The sequence below is a fragment of the Chiloscyllium plagiosum genome, chromosome 5, assembly GCF_004010195.1.
Source record: "Chiloscyllium plagiosum isolate BGI_BamShark_2017 chromosome 5, ASM401019v2, whole genome shotgun sequence".
Taxonomy (NCBI): Eukaryota; Metazoa; Chordata; class Chondrichthyes; order Orectolobiformes; family Hemiscylliidae; genus Chiloscyllium; species Chiloscyllium plagiosum.
The window spans coordinates 47793252-47816388 of record NC_057714.1 but is presented as its reverse complement, the minus strand read 5'-3'; the positions used below and the strand labels follow the sequence as shown (position 1 = coordinate 47816388).

The window sequence follows — 23137 nt, the reverse complement described above, 5'->3', positions numbered from 1 at the left end:
AACTCAGGGCATGGTTAGGAACATGGGACTGGAATATCATAGCAATTACAGAAACATGGCTCAGGGATGGACAGCCTGGCAGCTTAATGTTCCAGGATACAAGTGCTACAGGAAGGATAGAAAGGGAGGCAAGAGAGGCGGGGGAGTGGCGTTTTTGATTAGGGATAACATTACAGCTGTGCTAAGGGAAGATATTCCTGTAAATACATCCAGGGAAGTTATTTGGGTGGAACTGAAAAATAATAAAGAGATGATCACCTGATTAGGATTGTATTATAGAACCCCTAATAGTCAGAGGGAAATTGAGAAACAAACTTGTAAGGAGATTTCAGCTCTCTGTAAGAATAATAGGGTGGTTATGGTAGGGGATTTTAACTTGCCAAACATAGATTGGGACTGCCATTGTGTTAAGGGTTTAGATGGAGAGGAATTTGTGAAGTGTGTACAAGAAAATTTTCTGATTCAGTATGTGGATGTACGTACTAGAGAAGATGCAAAACCTGACCTACTCTTGGGAAATAAGACAGGGCAGGTGACGAAGGTGTCAGTAGGGGAGCACTTTGGGGCCAGCGACCAGAATTCTATTAGATTTAAAATAATGATGGAAAAAGGATAGACCAGATCTAAAAGTTGAAGTTATAAATTAAAGAAAGGCCAATTTTGACGGTATGAAGCAAGAACTTTCAAAAGCTGATTGGGGGCAGATGTTCACAGGGAAAAGGGACGGCTGGAAAATGGGAAGCCTTCAGAAATGATATAAAGAGAATCTAGAGACAGTATATTCCTGTTAGGGTGAAAGGAAAGGCTAGTAGGTATAAGGAATGCTGGATGACTAAAGTAATTAAGGGTTTGGTTAAGAAGAATAAAGGACATATATGTAAGGTATAGACAGGATAGATCGAGTGAATCCTTAGAAGAGTATAAAGACAGTAGGAGTATACTTAAGAAGGAAATCAGGAGGGCAAAAAGGGGACATGAGATAGCTTTGGCAAATAAAATTAAGGAGAATTCAAAAGGTTTTTACAAATACATTAAAGATAAAAGGATAACTAGGGAAAGAATAAGGCCTCTCAAAGAACAGCAAGGCGGACTTTGTGTGGAGCCACTGAGTTTTTTCATCAGTATTTACTGGGGAAAAGGATAAGGAAAGATATAGAAAGTGCCCATATTACAGAGGAGGAAGTGCTGGATGTCTTGAAATGCACAAAGGTGGATAAATCCCCAGGACCTGATCAGGTATACCCTAGAGCTCTGTGGGAAGCTAGGGAAGTAATTACTGGGCCTCTTGCTGAGGTATTAGTATCATCAATAGTCACAGGTAAGGTACCAGAAGACTGGAGGTTGGCTAATGTGGTGCCACTCTAAGAAGAGTGGTAAGGACAGGTAACTATAGACCGGTGTGCCTGACCTCGGTGGTGGGCAAGTTGTTGGAGGAAATCCTGAAGGACAGGATGTACATGTATTTGGAAGGGCAAGGACTGATTAGGGATAGTCAACATGGCTTTGTGCGTGGGAAATCATGTCTCACAAACTTGATTGAGCTTTTTGAAGAAGTAACAAAGAGGATTGAGGAGGGCAAAGCGATAGATGTGATCTATATGGACTTCAGTAAGGTGTTCAACAAAGTTCCCCATGGGAGACTGGTTAGCAAGGTTAGAGCTCATGGGTGGTGATGGTGGTGGAGGGTTGTTTTTCAGACTGGAGGCCTGTGACCAGTGGAGTGCCACAAGGACAGTGCTAGGTCCTCTATGTTTCGTCATTTACATAAATGATTTGGAGGCGAACATAAGAGGTACCGTTACTAAGTTTGCAGATGACACCAAAATTTGAGGTGTCGTGGACAGCAAAGAAGGTTACCTCAGATTACAACAGGATCTTGACCAGATAGGCCAATGGGCCAAGAAGTGGCAGATGGAGTTTAATTCAGATAAATGAGTGGTGCTGCATTTTGGGAAAGAAAATCTTAGCGGGACTTATACACTTAAATGGTAAGGTCCTAGGGAGTGTTGCTGAATAAAGAGATCACGGAGTGCAGGTTCATAGCCCCTTGAAAGTGGAGTAACTAGTAGATAGGATAGTGAAGGCGGCATTTGGTATGCTTTCCTTTATTGGTCAGAGTATTGAGTACAGGAGTTGGGAGGTCATGTTGCTGCTATACAGGACATTGGTTAGGCCACTATTGGAATATCGCGTGCAATTCTGGTCTCCTTCCTATCAGAAAGATGCTGCGAACTTTGAAAGGGTTCAGAAAAGATTTACAAGGATGTTGCCAGGGTTGGAGGATTTGAGCTATAGGGACAGGCTGAGACTGTTTTCCCTGGAGCATCGGAGGCTGAGGGGTGACCTTATAGAGGTTTACAAAATTATGAGGGGCATGGATAGGATAAATAGACAAAGTCCTTTCCCTGGGGTGGGGGAGTGCAGAACTAGAGAGCATAGGTTTAGGGTGAGAGGACAAAGATATAAAAGAGACCTAAGGGGCAACTTTTGCACGGAGGGTGGTACATGTATGGAATGAGCTGCCAGAGGAAGTGGTGGAGGCTGGTACAATTACAACATTTAAAAGGCATTTGGATGGGTATATATGAATAGGAAGGGTTTGGAGGGATATGGGCCGGATGCTGGCAGGTGGGACTAGATTGGGTTGGGATTAGATTGGGATGGGATATCTGGTCGGCATGGATGGGTTGGACCGAAGGGTCTCTATGACTCTATGAAATCACAAGAAAACTGTAATGGCACAATGACATGGAATATACACATATGTACGAGTTTTATTTCTTACAAAAAGCTATGAAATAATCCAATTCATATTTGGTAGGGAGCAATGAGGTCAAATGGGTTGGGGCAATTATGGCAGAGGTGAGAGAGAGGTGTAATAAAAGGAATAGTTACGAGGAGTGCGGTGGAGATTTCTGAGAGATCAACTAAAACATTTCTGCAATGCATACTATAAACAACATTTTGTGGAGTCTCCATGCACTGAGAGACAATTAAACTTTTTTAAATTCAAGTGTTGCCTCACAGTTTCTTGCATACATTCTGCGATCCTGATTCAAGTATATTACTCCATGTTCTCCCGACCATCATCTTCTTGCCACTCATTCCCCGCAATTAAAATAAAAACCATGACACCATGCCTCCTTCTGGACTGGGCACCTGTTCATTATAGTGTTCTTCACTATAAAACTGACAATGGGTATGCATTTTGCAGGTAGGGAATCCAGCTTCACATTTTTACAGGTTAAGCTATCTCCACCCTCACCTCCTTGCACCCATCCTGGGATGGGCACTGATAATAAAAGGAAATCATCATAACCTCTATCGAATACCTTAGCAAGATAAGCAGATTTGAATTGAACACGTGGCTACAGGGATGGTGCAGGAGGGACGGTTTTGTATTCCTGGATAACTGGGGTAGCTGGGACCTCTACAAACAGGATGGTCTTCACCTGAACCAGAGGGGTACCAATATCCTGGGGGGCGGGGGGGGTGGAGAGGTGGAGGGAGGGAAGAGAATTTGTTTAAGCTCTTCTAGTGAATTTAAAAACTTATTCAGCAGGGGGATGGGAACCAAAATTGTAGGTCGAGTATACAGGAGGATGAAAGTAGTGAAGTCAGAACTAAGATTTCAAGATTGCAAGAAGGCACCGGCAGACAAGAAGTTGGTTTGAAGTGTGTCTACTTCAACTCCAGGAGCATCCAGAATAAGGTGGGTGAACTTGCAGCATGGGTTAGTACTTGGGATTGTGATGTTACGACCATTTCAGAGACATGGGTCGGGCAGGGACAGGAATGATTACTGCAGGTTCCGAGATTTACATGTTTCAGTAAGAACAGAGAAAATGGTCAAAGAGGGGGTGATGTGGCACGGTTAGTCAAAGTTGCAGAAAGGACGTTTGAGGACTCCTCTACTGAGGTAGTATGGGCTGAAATTAGAAACAGGAAAAAGGAGAGGTTACCCTGTTGGGAATTCTGTATACGCCCCCAAATGGTTCCACTGTAGACAGTTGGATAGCAAAGATGATCCTTGATAGGAGCAAGAGTGACAGGGTAGTTTTTAATGGGAGTCTTTAACTTTCCAAATATTGACTGAGAATACTAAAGTTCAAGTGTTTTCGATGGATCAGTTTCTCTCCAATGCGTGCAGGAGGGTTTCCCGACACAGTATGTAGACAGGCCAACAAGAGGCGAGGCCACATTAGATTTGGTATTGGGTAATGAACCCAGTCAGGTGTTGGATTTGGAGTTGTTGAGCACTTTGGTCATAGTGACCACAATTCGGTTATGGTTACTTTAGCAATGGAAAGGAATAGGTATATACCGCAAGGCAAGAGGTATAGCTGAGAGATAGGTAATTACAATGTGATTAGGCAAGATTTAGGTTGCAGGGGATGGGCATAATTGAAACGTGGAACTTATTCAAGGACCTGCTACTGTGGGTCCTTGACAAGTATGCACCGGTCAGGCAGGGAGGAAGTTGTCGAGCGCAGGAGTCGAGGTTTATTAAGGAAGTTAAATCACTTGTCAAGAGGAAGGCAGCGGCTTATGTTAGGATTAGATGTGATGGCTCAGTTAGGGCGCTTGAGAGTTACAAGTTAGCCAGGAAAGACCTAAAGAGAGAGCGAAGAAGAGCCAGGAGGGGACATGAGAAGTCATTGACAGATAGGATCAAGGAAATCCCTAAGGCTTTCAACAGCTGTACCAGGAATAAAAGAATCAAGCACAATAGTGGGAAGCTGTGCATGGAGTCAAAAGGAGATAGGGGAAGTGCTAAAATGATTACTTCTCGTCAACATTCACACTAATAAAAGTCAATGTGGTCGAGGAGAATAGGGCGATACAGGCTACTGGACTCAATGGCATTGAGATGCAGAAGGAGGTGTTAGCAATTCTGCAAAAAGTGTAAAAATAGATAAGACCCCTAAGGCCAGATGAGATTTATCCTAGGAAGCCAGGGCTTTGGCTTTGATCTTTATGTCATCATTATCTACAGGAATAGTGCCAGAAGATTGGAGGATAGCAAATGTCGTCCCCTTCTTCAAGAAGGGGAATAAAGACAACCCTGGAAATTATAGACCCGTGAGCCTTACTTCAGTTGTGGGTAAAGTGTTGGAAAGGATTATAAGTGATAGGATTTATAATCATCTAGAAATGAATAAGTTGATTAGGGACAGTCAACACGGTTTTGTGAAGGGTAGGTCGTACCTCACAAACCTGGAGGTCTTTGAGAAGGTGACCAAACAGATGGATGAGGTAAAAGTGTTTGATGTGGTGTATATGGATTTCAGTAAGGCGTTTGATAAGGTTACCCACGGTAGGCTATTGCACAAAATACGAAGGCATGGGATTGAGGGCGAATTAGCAGTTTGGATCAGAAATTAGCTAGCTGAAAGAAAATAGTGGGTGGTGGTTGATGGGAAATATTCAACCTGGAGTTCAGTTATTAGTGGGGTACCGCAAGGATCTGTTTTGGGTCCACTGTTGTTTGTTATTTATAAAAATGACCTGGATGAGGGTATAGAAGGATGGGTTAGTAAATGTGCGGATGATACGAAGGTCAGTAGAGTTGTGGATAGTGACGAAGGATGTTGTAGGTTACAGAGACACATAGATAAGCTGCAGAGCTGCGCTGAGAGGTGGCAAATGAGGTTTAAGGCAGAAAGGTGTGAGTTGATTCACTTTGGAAGGAGTAACAGGAATGCAGAGTACTGGACTAATGGTAAGATCCTTGGTAGTGTAGATGAGCAGAGAGAGCTCAGTGCCCAGGTACATAGATCCTTGAAAGTTGCCACCCAGGTTGATAAGGTTTTTAAGGAGGTATACGGTGTGTTCATTTTTATTGGTAGAGGGATTGAGTTTCGGAACCATGGGATCATGCTGCATCCGTACAAAACTCTTGTGCAGCCACATTTGGAGTATTGTGTACAACTCTGGTCAGTGCACCATAGGAAGTATGTGGAAGCTTTGGTAAGGGTTCAGAAGAGATTTACTCAGAGATTGCCTGGTATGGAGGGAAGGCCTTATGTGGAGAGGCTGAGGAACTTGAGGCTGCTTTCATTAGAGAGGAGGAGGTTGAGAGGCGACTTAATTGAGACATATAAGATAATCAGAGGGTTAGATAGGATGGACAGTGAGAGCCTTTTCCCTTGGATGGTGATGGCTAGCATGAGGGACATAGCTTTCAATTGAGGGGTGATAGATATTGGACAGATGTCAGATGTAGTTTCTTTACTGAGAGTAGTAGGGGCATAGAACACACTACCTTCAATAACAATAGTAGACTCGTCGCCTCTAACGGCATTTAAATGGTCATTGGATAGGCATATGGACGAGAATGGAATAGTGTAGGTTAGATGGGTTCCATGGGTCAGCGCAACAGAGGGTCGAAGGGCCTGTACTGTACTATAATGTTCTATTTAAGTTTACTGATGAAACTGAATTAAATTGCATGGGTGGCATGCAGAAATGTTAAATAAATAATTTGACAGGGTTTATAGAGTTAACATCTAAAAAGATTAAGTGGCAAAACTGGTACCTTTCTTTATAAATACTTTTTACCATATAAAGAACAAACATACATGAAAAAGTCAACTAAAAGACAATGGATAATTAAACAGCTTTCTACTCTTTTAAGGTGCAGTCATTCAACTTTCCTTAGTGAGCAATGAGATCTGCCCAAAGATTCTCACCTTAGCCTGAACGGAATCACAGTACTGGGTTGAGATCCAGAGTGTTCGTACAACTGTATACGCTGCTGTCCAGTTATGTAATTCTCCCAGCTGACCTGCAATGTGGTCACATGCTCAGACCCAATCCTGTCATCAATCTCAAAAATGGCTTCATTCTCCACAGATTGGCTTGAACCTTCAACAATTGCCTGTAAGAATTTTCTTAACCTACTCAATACATTGAGCCGCCACTGCTGAGAAGTAACCCGGCGGTTTGGGTTGACAGATAACATCCAGCAAGATATTTTTCCTCCAGCTTTCAATTCCTTTGTCAATTTCTGATGAGAAATTAGCTCCAGAAAATTCTTCAGCAGGATGCTGCTATGGTCTGTAAGAAGTTCAGGGTAATGTTCCAACAAAACATCTAAGATCTTCAAGGCATCCTCTTGTATCCCTTCTACTATGTGAGTCATTGCACTAGAAAGGTGTGCACAAACCAAAGGATAAAAAGGGGCCATCTGCTCACCAGAGATTCGAGGAGCTAGAAAGTTTAAAAGTTGAACAGTTGCTGATCTCACGGTGGGGTCTTTGTCTGTGAACACAGCTGCTACGTCACTGAGAATATTGGAGAGGTGAGATGTGATTACTGATGGATGTTGCGATACAAGGTCTTTTAGACCAATCAGAGCACTCTGTTTAATGCCCGAACTATAATGGTGCAACTGTGTCAGCAGATCCTATTAAGAGGGAAAAGGAAAGTTAAATTAACATCTGTACACTTTAATGGCAATATGAACAAAACATTCTCACAAATGCTTCAAAATCTTCCAGAACATGAAGTAACAAATTTGTTGAGAAATAATTCTATGAAATAAAATAATGAAGTTGTAAATACAGCCTAAGCCTCACTGAATGGTGGAACAGAATACAGGGATTAAACAGTCTACTTCTTGCGCAACATAAAAGATGGAACAGATAAAGTCAGACTGCTCAAAACACTTAACTTCTTAACGGAATTAAACTTCGGAGGCTGAACAGCAATGCTGAAGAGTAATAAAGATGAGATCATGGTGGAACAGATAAAGGCTTCAGTAGCAGCTGGGCTAAATCACGGAGGCAGGTGCAATTATGAAGATGGCCAGTCGGGGAAGATGCAGATAAGGCAAATCCCTAGCGGGAAATCTAGAACAAGGTGGTACAGTTAAAAATATGGAGTCTCCCAGTGAAGACATAAGAGGAGGGTTTCTTTACCATTTGGGCAGAGAGTTCTATACTCCCACTCATGGGAGTGGAATGAGTGTTTCCTTGTTCTAATTTTAAGATTATGTCATCAGAGAATATAATTTCTCCTACCTAATCTATAAATTCCTTTTTGTCATTTAAAGGACAGGGGTGACAAATAGATGTGAACACCCACACATCCACATTTCTCTAAGTCACACATCAACTTGACCTGGAGCGCTAAAATGATTACCTGACTACTACTGGGTCACAAACCTAGATCTTCGTCCACAACAGCAGTGTTGTACCTATATTACATGGAGAACAATGATTCAGATAACCAACATCTTGGTCCAAGAGGTAGCTTTAAGCAGTTTCTTGAATAACAAAAGCAAAAACAAGGTAGAGAATAATAATGAAGTAGGAAGAATAATGAAGTAGGAAGGGGATTTCAGTGAGTAATGATTAGAGTGGTGCTGGAAAAGCACAGCAGTTCAGTTAGCATCCAAGGAACAGTAAAATCGACGTTTCGGCCAAAGGCCCTTCATCAGTGCTGAGCTGGAAGTTTGGAGCTGGGGTGAGGTGGGGGAAGGGGAAAATGAGGAAACTGTTGAAGTCCACATTGATGTCCTGGGGTTGAAGTGTTCCGAGGCGGAAGATGAGGCTTTCTTCCTCCAGGCATCGGGTGGTGAGGGAGCACGGTGAAGGAGGCCCAGGGCCTCCATGTCCTTGGCTGAGTAGGAAAGGGAGATGAAATGTTGGACCACGGGGTGATGTGGTTGATTGGTTTGGGTGTCCCGGAGATGTTCCCTAAAGCACTCTGCTAGGAGGTGTCCAGTCTCCCCAATGTAGAGGAGACCACATCGGGAGCAACAGATACAATAAATGATATTGGTGGATGTGCAGGTAAAACTTTGATGGATGTAGAAGGCTCCTTTGGGGGCTTGGATGGAGGTGAGGGAGGAGGTGTGCGCGCAGGTTTTGCAATTCCTGCGGTGGCAGGGGAAGGTGCCAGGACGGGAGGGTGGATTGTTGGGGGGGGTGGACCTGACCAGGTAGTCATGGAGGGAACTGTCTGCGGAAGGCGGAAAGGGGTGGGGAAGGAAATATATGCCTAGTGGTGGGGTCTGTTTGGAGGTGGTGGAAATGTCGGCGGATGATTTGGTTTATGCGAAGGTTGTACTACTCTTGAATACAGTCCTCTTGTGTGTTCATTCAAACTTCGGTACATCACTAATGCCTGCCAAACCAGAATGTTCATTCTTTAAAGGGCTAAACTTTTAGGTAATTCCTGAAAATAGTAAAGTTTTAGCAAACAACAAGAATTAACACATTTTTATCCTTCACTCGATAATTCAGGGGATAAAGTTTCCCTCTATGAGATACTCCAACACAGGGACTAGGCAATTACCTTGTGCTAATTTAGTCATGACAGCCAAGAGAATTTTTGGGGCAGATCAAATGACTTGGTAGTCCAAGGGTAGAGGCACGGAAGAGATTAATCAGGGTTTCTACCCAGGTTTATCCTGCTGGAAGCACTCACATAGAAACTGAATTTGAGAATAGGATCTATCACCTCTGTGTGTCGACACATTCACTATCTTGACAGCACACAAACTGGCACTTGGGTGATCACGAAATATAAATTTACCTTCAAGAAAAGAAAAGGAAAACAGAACAGTGCAGTGGACTTATCCAGATTGGACTGTCAGATGAACCAAACCAGGGATAGAACACATACCTTTATATTAAGTTTACGGTGATTTGTTGGTAATGATGCATCACTCTTCAGTTGCTGTGGAACATGGATGGCACGTGTTTTGAATTTGGTATTGGTTACATTATCTGCTTTTGGTTTTCTTTTGCCAACTTTAAGTTTCACCTTTTGAAAGTCATCTTGACGCTTTCTCTTCTTTGTCATCTTGGTTTACCCTGCAAAGAACACGGATTATTAACTTGTCAAAACAAAATGGTGGACCTCATGGAAAATGCCTCAGGTTTTCCTCTAACTTTAAACCAAAAGAGCCACCCTGAGACACTTGCACACCTCCAAGTGGCCATCTACAAGAGACTGCATTAGAAGTCATTGATCAATTTGCTTTCAACTGACCAACATCGGAAAATACAGAGAGGAAGTGTAATGAACAAAGAATAAGAAGTTCAAATTGGCAGTGATCAGATGGAAGGCAGAACCGAAAGGACTACTGCTACACCAAATTATCGTTATCATCCTCCAAATCCATTTACAAAAATTCTTTAGGACTCAGCCACACAGTTTCTTGTGATCTTGTACATACCTACATGACAGATGAACACTTAATTTATTGCAGTTTAATGTGCTACCAGTATTGCTTGAAGATCTGAACCCCCTGCAGGGTGTCTCGGTTCCACAATCGGTCAATAAACACTCGCAATTGGCCTGGCTGTTAAGACTTCACTCTTTATTTCTAATACAGCCAGGCACAGAGTGTCCAGAAACACAGAGCTTGTGTACTTCTGTGTTCCTCAGAGGAGCTGCACACATGTCTTAAAACAAAGACATTTTTTACATTTCTTAAAAGGAGAGTACAGGCCATGATTGCATAGTACATTCAAACACTTACTAATCAATACACAATACTGTTTTATTTGACAGTTACTTCATCCAATGATATTTCCTGGGAACCAACTTTACTTACCAATACTTAGGCCACCCTTATCCCACTAACCGAGCCACTGTACCTGCATCTGAAGGTCAGTCAGGAAGGCTAGTAATGCCTTGCCTAGTCGGGTTATTTCTATGCTTTAAAGGGCGCATTATCTGCTAATCTCTATTGAAGCCGAGTATTGCTGACATCATGACAGAGGAGACTCCTCCAGTTAAAATAACCTTGCGACAACACACATTTTTAAAATTAAAAATAGAAATTGCTGGTGAAACTCAGCAGGTCTGGCAGCATCCATGGGAAGAAAACAGAGTTAAGGTTTTGAGTCTAGTGACTCTGTTTACCAATTTCTGTTTTTGTTGCAAATCTCCAGCATTCACAGATTTTTGGTTTATTTTAATAGTTTCACCTGTTCATTCATGTTACGACACATGTCGGGGCTAGATGTGCTTTGAACCTTCTGACCCAGAGGCAGGGACAGTACCATTCATTACACCACTCCAGTGATTAAGTATACTACTTCTGCTGTCAAGATTAAAACATGTTGTTATCTTCCCACCACGTTCAACAAGCAAAGCAATAAGAAAGTTTTTCCAATCTTACACCTATGATACTTTATCAATATTCTTAAATTCCAAGTTTAACTATTAATTTGAGAGACAAATATACCAATGCATAAAATTTGTTACTACTTCAAATTCTTGAATGCGAGATTGGACTACCACAGCCTCGCTATCACTGTCAAATTGCACTATTTCTCATATTAGTAGATTAGTTCACAATGCAAGTGAGGTTTTTATAGATCTCAGAGTGGGTAAAAATAGCTGGGGGGGGGGGTAGAAAGAAAAGAGAGAAAGAATCATTAAAAGAAAAATAGATGTGGTTAGGCATAGGCAATTACATTATAGCAAAAGGATAAAAAGGTTACTGATGACAAAACCAAAAACACAAAAGAGTAAAGCCAAAGAAAACTCAGACTTGAGAATAAATTTTCACCAAATTTATTTCTACTGCCAGATTTGTTGAAACCCCAAAGAAATTGCACTTAGTTTCAAGTTTCACCTGGGAGAATACAATTGCCAGAGTACAGGCTGGATCCTTCATTTGGTCAGAGTTAGCAAAGAGGACATTATTTTCATTCCCTAATTGAGATTTAGAAATTAGATGTCGTCCCATTTCCCTATCCCCATATCAATCGAAGCAAACACTCAGACACAGTATGGTTTTACCTCCATCTTTATTCCAGGTACTGGAGGGAGAGAACAATCGCCCACGTGTACAGAGATATGAGCTCTTGGCTTTCTCTTGAACAGCAGATCCTTAAGGAATCACTTACGGGGAGTAGCCTCCAAATAAGGCAACATCTATATTGATTGGGTGACCATTACAATCAGCGAGCATCAACAGTAAAAATTAAGCCACCTAGCATTAGGCAGTGAATGTTCTTAAACCTTGTTAACTGGTTTCACATAATGAATGCTTTTTACCTTGTTAACTGACTTTACAGAATGAATGCTTTTTTATCTTGTTAAATGGCTTTACATAAGGAATGATTTTTCACCGCTACCCTTGCCTCCAGCACCTCATTGTTTACTGCAAGTTCTTATCTGATCCAAGTTATGCTAGCTAAACCTTTTGTCAAGCAAAACTTTCTGTACCTGTTCACACTTTATAAAAATTATCATTCCCTCCTTTTTTCATTTCATGACACTTAGACTGCAATACTAGCTTCCATAAGACTCTGACAGCCAATATTTAAGTTAAATTATCTTCACACAGTTTACAATCATTATAACAACAAAAGTTACTAGTCCGTTACAGTAAACAGAGTTTTAAGAATCCTCCCACATGGAAAAAATTCACCAGTAAAGTTCTTAGTGACCACTCCATTCCCTCCAAGTTGAATGGAAACGAGCCAGTTCTTCAAAATCTCCGTCAGAAAACAAAATCCAATCCTGTTCTTGCACACCATTTCTCAGAGAAATCTGAATTCTTGGATAAGGGCAGTTGAATACTTAACAAAACTGACGAGACTTCCATTTTTCCGGAGATGCTTCAGATGGAGGATATTAGCACATCTGAGTGCTCAGTGCAGCAGCTGTGGGCTTGGTGAACACAGCATTCTTTGCTGCGTCTACTCCCGCTCTGCTGTTAAAATGTGACAAAGCCAACTGGCTGTTGTGATGTTAGGTTAATCAGTGAACCGACATATCCCTTAAAATGATCAAAAGAAAAAAGGTAAAGCTCACGTGGTTTAATGTCGCAGGAAAGTCACTATCAAAAAGCATACAGACCTCCTTTTTAGCGTTGTTAGCTTCTTCACTTTTCTTGCTCATAACTGGGGAGCTAATTGAATCCATTGGATCAGGTTATGGAGAGGTGGACGGTGGTCCGAAGGTGTGCTTTACCTGTGAATGGTGAAACTCTAGAGACTATGCTAGCTGCTTAAAGTTTCTTTGCATTTCCACACTCATTCCTTCTTTGCCAAGGTGATTACCAGTCTGAAAACAGTCACACATGCAACTACACTAAATTGTGCCTGCCTATTTCAACATTCTTACTCTGCTCACTATTTATGACATTATCAAGTTTTGTACAATCCATAAACTTCTAAATTGTTCTGTCTAAACAATTTAGTCATTTGTAAGCAACAATCAATGGTCCTAAAATTTTAATCCTCGGAGGACCCCATTCAGGTTATTAAAAAATTATTTTTCTTTAACAAAGTGTTATTTGGCTAATGTGAAAGCTGTCCAGAAAATTATTTCTAAAGTCTGGAACAGAAAGAAAGCAACAAAATGTTTCTTGTGCTTTAGCAACTGAAGAGGCAGTTTCAGTTCAAATTTAAATCTCAAATATTCGTGGGAAACAAATGCTGAATATTTTAAAATATGTTCTCCAAATGAAATTTCCCAACTAAAACAGTTGGAATTATAGTGGCAACTTTGCCAGAGATCAACATTCTTTGAATTTGCAATATGATGGGGGCCAATAAAGTCGTAACAATAATTAACAGAACTGAAAACAGCTCAGCCTTAAGTTCTAATATTCTCTAAAATCTTAACAAAACAAAACAAAAAACATCAAACTCAAAATGCACTCTTGCTTTTGTGAAAACTCTGTATTAAAAACACAGCAGCAAGGATATTTTAATACAATACTCTCATCTGGCTAAAGCATGACCACTGACCCAACTGTGCCTGTTTTTAAAAAAAACACATTGTAGAATTGCAAACAAATCAGGAGCTCAAGGCACGCAAATCAATTTGTTTTACGGTTATCAGTTTGATAAATTTTAAAAAAAAGAACATAATGTTATACAATTTCAATGTAAAAACAAAATCTGCCCCATTACATAGCCCACAAAACAGACTGAATTGAGATCCTGATTCAAACAAGGTAAAACAGTTACTTAAAAGGATTTTCTGAACCGGTACTTTCACGAACCAAAAAACTTAAATATCAAACACTGACAGCATGGCACAATTTACATTGAAACTTCCTTTTTTTAAACTTATGTATTAATACAACCTTAAATTTCAGCATTACTTATTTTTTGCCTCCTCTCATTGGAATTACACTTAGAAAAAGAGAAAGCCCTTGCAGTGGGCCACAGGGCACTGGAGTCCAAGACATTCTCTTCCCCCAGAACAAAGACACGCAGAACCTCAAAATTTCACCACTAGTGAACTTTAACCCTTTTTACACTTTACTCCTCATGGGGACTCAAACCGCAATTAAACAGAGAGGACTCAAATCTCAATTAGACCCAGGGGACTTGAACCTCAATTCAGCCCAGAGGAGTCAAACCTCTATTTGTCAGCACGTTTATGAAATGGTTTCTCTCCACTGAGCTGATTATTGTTCGAAGAGTCCATAGAATAGAGAGCAACTGAACGAGGGGACCATTTCCGACACACAGGAATATCGAGAGGGACCAAGGTTTAAATCTTACCTTGTGGGGCCACCCGTCTCGAGATACCAGTGTTCCAGGTGATCACTGATATCGTCCGATTGTAATTATTCCTTTGGATCCTGCTAATATTGTCGTCCCGTTTCCCTATCCAGTATCAGTCAAAGCAAACATTCAGAGACACAGCATGGCTTTATTTACCTCCTTCATCTTTATTTCAGGCCCTGGAGGGAGAGAGAACGATTGCTCACATGCAGAGAGACATGAGTCATCAGTCTTCTCTCGAACAGTAGATTCTTAAGGAATTATATAGTCACTTACAGGGACCAGCTTCCAAATATGGCAACATCTATACTGATTGTAACGGTCACCCAATCAGCGAGCATCCACAGTAAAGATTAAGCCATCTAGCATTATACAATGAATATTCTTAAATCTTGTTAAAAAAAAATCACACAACACCAGGCTATAGTCCAACAGGTTTAATTGGAAGCACACTAGCTTTCGGAGGGACGTTCCTTCATCAGGTGATAGTGGAGGGCTCGATCCTAACAGAATTTATAGCAAAAATTTACAGTGTGATTTAACTAAAGTTATATATTTGAAAAATTGATTGTCTGTTAAGCCTTTCGTCTGTTAGAATACAGTGATAGTTTCACTTCTTTCATATGTAAATCACAAAACCTTTTTTTTAAAAAAAGTTGCATTCTCGGGTTAGCTGTTAACAATGGTGATAGCTAGACAATATGTTGGCAACATATTGTCTAGCTATCACCATTGTTAACAGCTAACCCGAGAATGCAATTTTTTTTTAAAAAGGTTTTGTGATTTACACATGAAAGAAGTGGAACTATCACTGTATTCTAACAGACGAAAGACTTAACAGACAATCAATTTTTCAAATATATAACTTTAGTTAAATCACACTGTAAGTTTTTGCTATAAATTCTGTTAGGATCGAGCCCTCCACTATCACCTGATGAAGGAGCGTCCCTCCGAAAGCTAGTGTGCTTCCAATTAAACCTGCTGGACTATAACCCGGTGTTGTGTGATTTTTAAACTTTGTACACCCCAGTGCAACACCGGCATCTCCAAATCATGACTTAATCTTGTTAAGTGACTTCACATAATAAATGCTTTTCACCTTGCTATCTGACTTTACATAATGAATACTTTTTCACCTCATCAACTCACTACCCTTGCCTGAGCACCTCACTGTTTCCTGCAAGTTCTTATCTGATCCAAGTCATCTGGCTGAGTATTTTGTCAAGCAACCCTAAACGTTTTCCCCACCTGCTCATACCTTATACACTTTCAATTACAGTTCTCATTCCTGACGGTTATGAAAGAAATGCCACCAGAACTACATGTCTGAATATCAAGTGACAACAGGATTTGAATTTAAATATCACCAACTTTAAAACAGCCTGCCAAAGCTGAACACAAGCAATCATTTGGATGAGTTACTGGATGCAAGGTGGTACCAAAAGCATTGATAAGAACATTGATTTCTTCCTGAATTAGAGTATGAGAAAAATAAACTTATTTCATTCCCTTAGCTCTTTACTTATGATCTATTTGTTTAGAAAAGTTCAGTTGGTTTATTTCACATTACTAATACAATTATACAAAGCTTTATAGTGTACAAGTATACTTTCCTTGCACTTAAAACACAATCTTTTATTTGGGTCAATTTACCCACAAAAAATACTCTTGTATCGGAAGTGGGAAGAAGAGTCAGTTTACATATGTTATCTGACATGCTTTCAATTGTGGCACAGGATTCTTTATATATGCGTAATTTAAGCTTTTGTTTCTTTTTCTGAAAAACAGCATGAAAAGGTAGCAGTCTATCAAATGAACACTTCAGGGCAATATCAGCTTAGGTTCTGTGGTCATCCTAGCCAAAATGTTCAAAGAATAAAGCAAAAACACACAACTTTTCTTTCCTTTTATAAATCTCTCTTAGATTCCTTAATCCAATGAATTGTGAAAGAAAAGTTCAAGATCAGTTCCCGTAAATCTGATCACTCCACTTTTGCCCAGATCACATCCATGGTTTTCTAAAGTCAAGTCAGTTTATCATGCTTTTCATGCACATTTTCTGAATGACATATCAGATTTCAAGGAGAGTGAGCATTTATTCCCTAAGTACTATTACAACCATCAGATGTAAACCTGCCTTTTCAAATCAGAAGAAAGCAGTTTCTAGTTAAAATGTCATATTCTATGACTGCAAAGAGGTCACAAGGCCAGAATCTTGACAATATTTGTATTGATATTTCTAATTTATTATTACACGTGGATAGTTTAGGTAGCTTTTGCCAGAGTAAGAAGTTTTGATTCTGTTAAAGTCTTTAGTGAAAGAATAACTAGAAATCATGCATTGAAAAATGCGATAAATTTGTTAATTTGAATAAAAATGTTGTGTGGGTTTCTGCAAGTTAATCATGAACGAGGTTACAGAATACAATGACTATCTTTCTCTAAAACCAGAGACCAGATTGGTTCAACAAGCTAAGAACAACAGTTATGAGAACTTGAGGGAATTAACCTGAAAACTGGAGTACTGTATACAGTTTTGGTTACATTATCAAGGGAAGGATTTTCTGGCTCTGGAATGAGTATAACAAAGGTTTACCAGACTGATTCCTCGTAAGAATTGAACTTGAGTGCAATAGAAATTTTTTTTGTTACATGTAAGTGTTTTCACTTCTTGTCAGGATATAGTTTATTCATGTTTTTGATCAAATTTACTTTGTATCTGTCTCTACAATTGTGTGATACAATTTTCACTACATTTTTACTCATGCAAGTCTGCAACATTAATTAGAAAACAGAGTCAACATGTGCTGGGGTCAATCTGTTCAGAGAACCGACTGGATCAGTTAAGCCTACATTCACTAAGAAGATGAGCGGAGAAGAATTAGAGGGGAATCTTGGACATCTATAAAATATTAACAGTACCAGACAAGGTAAACACAGGAAGCATGTTTCTAATAACTGGGGAGTCCAGAACTAGGGGTAAGCCATTTAGTTCAGGGATGAAGAGAAACTTCTTCACTCTGTGGTGAGCCTGTGGAATTCTCTGCCACAGAAAGCAGTTGAAGCCAGAACACTGCACGGTTTTCAAGGAGTTAGATATAGTTCTTGAGGCTAAAGAGATCAAAGGGTACGGGGAGAAAGTGGGACCAGGGGTACAGAGTTAGATAAGAGCCGTGAATGTAGGCAGAGCAGGCTCCAAAGGGCCGAATGGCCTCCTCCTGATCCCATTTTTATGTTTCTATGAAAATTATTATTCCCATCTGCTTTCCAGTCTAGACATATGCCTACCACAAATCCACATGACATGAACAAAAATCACATATCAAGCCATTTACAACAAGTTATTTAACTTTACTTGGAGCTATTACAAATAACAAAATTGAAACAAAATATAAATGGTCTGTTTCCATGCTATACACCTCTATGACTCCATGACTCTAGGACTATATACATACCAAATAATTTTGACTGGGAGCATTTTGCTTGGAGTAAAAATTAAAGAAATAAAGCAAAGCTCACTTTTTGGGGCTCTCACAGAGAGATTTCCTACATCATACCCCAGAGACAGTGGGATATGTAGTAAAATCTCTCACCAGGCTGCTCCAGAGGTAAGTAATAAAATCTCTGACCAGGCTGATTTGAAAACATCAACCCCAGCACATGTTGCAGACTTGCATGAGGAAAACTGTAGTGAAAACTGTATAACAGTCGTAGAGACAGATACAAAGTAAGTTTGATCAAAAACATGAATAAACTGTATCCTGACAAGATGTGTGCCAACACAACGATCGCGACATCATACTAAGTAAGTAATTGGGTCCCGGAGTTATAATTATCCAACTTAAAACGCTCATACTTATGAATACAATCTCATACATTATTTTGAATTTTTAAAGACCTAATATGTAAACATTTCTCATACTTATGAATGGCTGCTTTCCACTGTCCTGCATTGTGCTCTGACTGGCAATCAAATCAACTTGTGAGAGGACTCCAAAATGGCAGGGAATGCCTGTATTTCCTTCCAAACCCTCTTTTTTTCATGCAAAAAGAGGAAATACAACACCTCTTCCAATACCACAGTACAATGGCCCAAACACTCCAAGACTCCAAGATATAATAATTTACATGTACTTTCTCAACCTTACTGCATAAGTGGGTTCTTCTACAATGGGAAGATCTCCACAATTTGTTTCCTGTGTGATTCTTGAACACCACTTCTACCCATTAACAATCTCTGGTTATTCCACAAAGTGAGTCACAGACCTTGTCATATTGCCAGGATTGGAGGGTTTGAGCAATAGGGAGAGGCTGAACATGCTGGGGTCATTTTCCCTAGAAAGTCAGAGATTCATAAAGTCATAACAGGCATGAATAGGATAAACAAACAGCGTCTTTTCCCATGACTGGGTGAGTCCAAAACTAGAGGGCACAGGTTTAAGCTGAGAGGGACAAGATTTAAAAGGGCCCCAAGGGGCAACGTTTTCACAGAGAGGATGGTGCATGTATAGAATCAGTTACCAGAGGAACTTTTGGAGGCTAGTACAATTACAATATTTAAAAAGCACTTGGATGGGTCTATGAATAGGAATGGTTTAGAGGGATATGGGCCAAATGCTGGCAAATGGGACTAGATTTATTTAGGATAACTATTTGGCATGGATCAACTGGACCGAAGAGTCTGTTTCCATGCAAAGTATCTCTATGATTCGATGTGGGTTTACCTCTTTTTTTTTGCTGCTCTTCATCTGTACTAGCTTTCAGTCCTTGGGAGCTACCATGCACCAGAAATCTGGACTGACTTTTGTTTCTCCAAATTCCATCGGATATGATTATTTCTGTTGGTTTTCAGATGTTCAGCCAACCAACGCTGAGCTATACCAAAGTTCTGAAATATACTACATCCATTCAGGAGGTTCTCAACCATGAATCACTAGGGAAAAACAATCATACCCTAATGCATATTATCCTCAGGTGCAATATCAGTGTGACACACTAACCTGATCAGATTACAAGTTTACACATACATTAGAAATAAGTATCATTTCACAAATATTTAAAAAATAGAAAATACTGTGGATGCTGGAAATCTGAAATAAAAATAAGGCTCTGGATTAACTCAGCAGATATGGTAACATCTGCAGAAGAAATAAAGTTGATGTTTCAAGTCTGGTATAACTTATTAGAACAGACTCAAAACGTTAACTCTGCTTCTCTCTCCACCGATGCTGCCTGACCTGATGGAGTTTCTCCAGCAGTTTCTCTTTTAAAATCAGTTCCACAAAATCTGTTGCAAATCCTAATTTATACTTCATGTTCTGCACAAAGACTATTTCAGTTTTACTGATCGGACGTCCACAAAATTTATGTGTATGGAGAAAGAAAAGAAATCGCACAATGTTTCGAAAATATTTTTCTGGCAGAGTTGTGCTCACTCAAAATAATTGTGCGGTGGCGGTGGTGGTGGGGGGGGACGCCAATGATACTACATCCACTTGTGAAGTTCTTATCAAACCATGGATCACAAGAGAAAAACAACATTTCAAACAATTCATCAACTGATGCAAGATCAAGAACCTGAAATGTTAACTCTTATCTCTCTGCAGACCTGCCACACGATGGTTAGCATTTGCAGATGGTTCCATTACTTTTGGACAAAAACAGGGGACCTGTAGAAAGAAAATCAATATTCCCCCGTCCCCACAGCCCACAGCCAGCAAGGGGCCCACTCAGGCCGCGCCAACATAATACAACATGCGTTGAGGCGTCTCAGCAGCACCACCACCACCACGGGGCAGGAAACAGAGAGCGGGACGGCCTCCGGTTTCAGTTGTTCGCACACACTCCCGATGCCAGACACTCACCACCCCAATCCGCCCCCGTCATATCCATCCCCCACATCCTTTACCTGGCACGCCGCCTTCTCGCCGCTTCCACCAACCGCCAGAAACACAAGGGGTCCTTCCCCGGGCTCCTCCTCCTCTACCAACACGCATCATAGGTGGCCGCTTTGTTCCTGTGTTACTAACGACGGTGCTGGCTGTCCCTGCGGTGTGCTTTCTCTCCTTCTGTCATAATCCATCAAGCTCCTTCCCGCTGCATCGGTCTATGCGGCTGTTCGCCGTTAGTTTCAAGAGTCGGTGAGAGGGCGGCCGGCCGAGGTCCTAAGACACGGGCCTCTGGGAAATGTAGTCTTGAGCATGAGGGACAAGCTCCTGGCAATGATGTTAAAAAAAATCACACACCGGATTGTAGTCTAACAAGTTTACTTGGAAGTACAAGCTTTCAGAGCATTGCTCCTTCGTCAGGTAACTAGTGGGGAAGGATCATGGGACACAATTTATAGTAAAAGATCAAAGTGTCATACAACTGATGTGATGTACTGAACAAATCTAGATTGCTAGGAAAAAGTAAGGACTGCAGATGGAGATCAGTCAAAAAGTGTTGTTCTGGAAAAGCACAGCTGGTCGGGCAGCATCTGTGGAGCAGGAAAATCCACGTTTTGAGCAAAAGCCCTTCATCATGAATTTGTGGCGTGGGGGCTACGGGCCCTTTTCTGATGAAGAATTTATACTTGAAACCAAGATTGCTGTTACGTCTTCAAATCACTAAGAATGTAGATGCAGGTTTTGATTGATTAATATGCAAGTCCCAGCCCAGAGATAAAACCTTAAGAAAAAGGTGACATCTCAGCTCAGACAATGTATTAAAGGAGTGAGGTTAGAGTCTGTCTGTACCTCAACTTTAAGTCAGACTGGTTCTATTTCCAAAGTAGGAACTTATAAAATGTAACATGGACTGATTGCTTATAGATTGTGCGCTTTTTGAACAAAATAGAATGTATCTGCAAATACAAATCTGCGAATGCATATTCACCCCATAGACTTACACACACGCAAAAGAGGGAGGGGGAAAGAGAGACAGACAGACACACACACACACACACACACACACACAGTGTCACAGGCATATATTCTGATGCACTCATGCACACACACAGTGTGTGTGTGCTTGAGAGTGTGTGCATGAGGGTAACAGAATATACGCCTGTGACATGAAGCCACAATACAGGTGACCTCACCACACTATACACCCGCACATTTATACACACACACACACACACACTCACGGCATACCCTCCGTCACACACGTGCACAAACTCTATTAAGCATGCACATCTCCCTCTCCCTCACACACACAAGTTTATGGGTGAATTTGCGTTTGTCGATTTGCAATTGCAGATACATTTTATTTTGTTCGAAAAGCACACAATCTGTCGGCAGTCAGTCAATGTGACATTTTATAAATTCCTACTTTGGAAATAGAACCAGTGTGACTAAAGGTTGAGATACAGACAGACTTTAAATTTCACTCATTTAATGCATTGTCTGAGTGGAGATGTCACCTTTTTTAAAATATACTGATAAAACCTTAAGTTATCTTGGGGCTGTGACTTGAAAGAAAATCTGGGATTTACATATTAATCAATCAAAACCTGCATCCACATTCTAAGTGATTAAAGACTTAACAGTAATCTACGTTTGTTTAGTACATCACATCAGTTGTATGACACTTTGATCTTTCATTCTAAATTTGGTGCCCTCCGATCCCGCCCTACTAGCAACCCGATGAGGAGCAGTGGTTTGAAAGCTTGTACATTCAAATAAACCTGTTGGACAATAATCTAATGTTGTGAGATTTTTAATTTTGTCCACCCCAGTCCAACACCAGCACTTCCACATCTTGGCAATGAAAATAGAAATAAAACAAAAACATATTATATCAATTAAATAAAACAAAAACAGAAATTGCTAGAGAAACTCAGAAACACTGGCAGCATCTATGGAGAGAAAACAGAATTGACGTTTTGAGTTAAATGACCCCTTCACAACTAAAAGCAGGACAACTAGGAAGAGATGGTATTTCTGCTGGGTAGGAGGAGAGAAATGAGCAGACAGTGAGAGAGAAAAAACAGAGGCAGACAAAGGATTATTGATACTAGGCCAGGGAAGGAGTAGGAGAAAGTGAGGACTGCAGATGCTGAAGGTCAGAGTCGAGAGTGTGGTGCTGGAAAAACACAGGAGGTCAGGCAGCATCCAAGGAGCAGGAGAATCGTCAGGCAGCATCCAAGGAGCAGGAGAATCGGCGTTTCGGGCAGAAGCCGCCAGCGTAACATCGACCGCCTCAACCTGTCCTCCCCTCTCACCCACTCCAACCTCCCACCCTCCCAACAGGCAGTCCTCCACTCCAATCTCACCATCAAACCCGCAGACAAGGGGGAGGTGGCAGTAGTAGTTTGGCACACCGACCTCCACACTGCTGAAGCCAGGCACCAACTCACAGACACATCCTCCCACTGACCCCTCAACCACAACCTCACCTCCCATCACCAAACCATCAACTCCCAGACCATCCACAAACTCATCACCTCTGGGGATCTCCCATCTAAAGATTTTCCTGATGAAGGGCTTATGCCTGAAACGTCGATTCTCCTGCTCCTCAGATGCTGCCTGACCTGCTGTGCTTTTCCAGACAACACTCAGGGAAGAAGAAGTAGCTAGATGATGATAATGGGAAGTCTGAGTAATTGAAAATGGATTGGCTGTTATTTTGCCATTTTGAGACAATACCTGGGGTTGTGG

At 40.9% G+C, this 23137-nt stretch overlaps 1 protein-coding gene across 3 annotated transcripts in view; it reads right to left on the bottom strand.

Annotated features, from left to right (window-relative positions):
* tex10 (testis expressed 10) overlaps nt 1-20691 on the bottom strand; it is a 100699-nt gene extending 80008 nt beyond the window's left edge. Inside the window, exons 1-3 of one of the 3 annotated variants that reach the window (XM_043690025.1) lie at nt 20404-20691; nt 9634-9824; nt 6693-7408 (exon numbers count right to left, since the gene is read on the bottom strand). In XM_043690025.1, coding sequence (XP_043545960.1) covers nt 6693-7408; nt 9634-9813 — 896 coding nt within the window. In that variant the 5' untranslated portion in view covers nt 9814-9824; nt 20404-20691. Of the gene's footprint in view, nt 1-6692; nt 7409-9633; nt 9825-14492; nt 14645-20403 lie in introns of those variants that run through there. The other 2 variants (XM_043690023.1, XM_043690024.1) reach the window with 2 other exon arrangements.
* Between the last annotated feature and the right edge of the window lie 2446 nt (nt 20692-23137).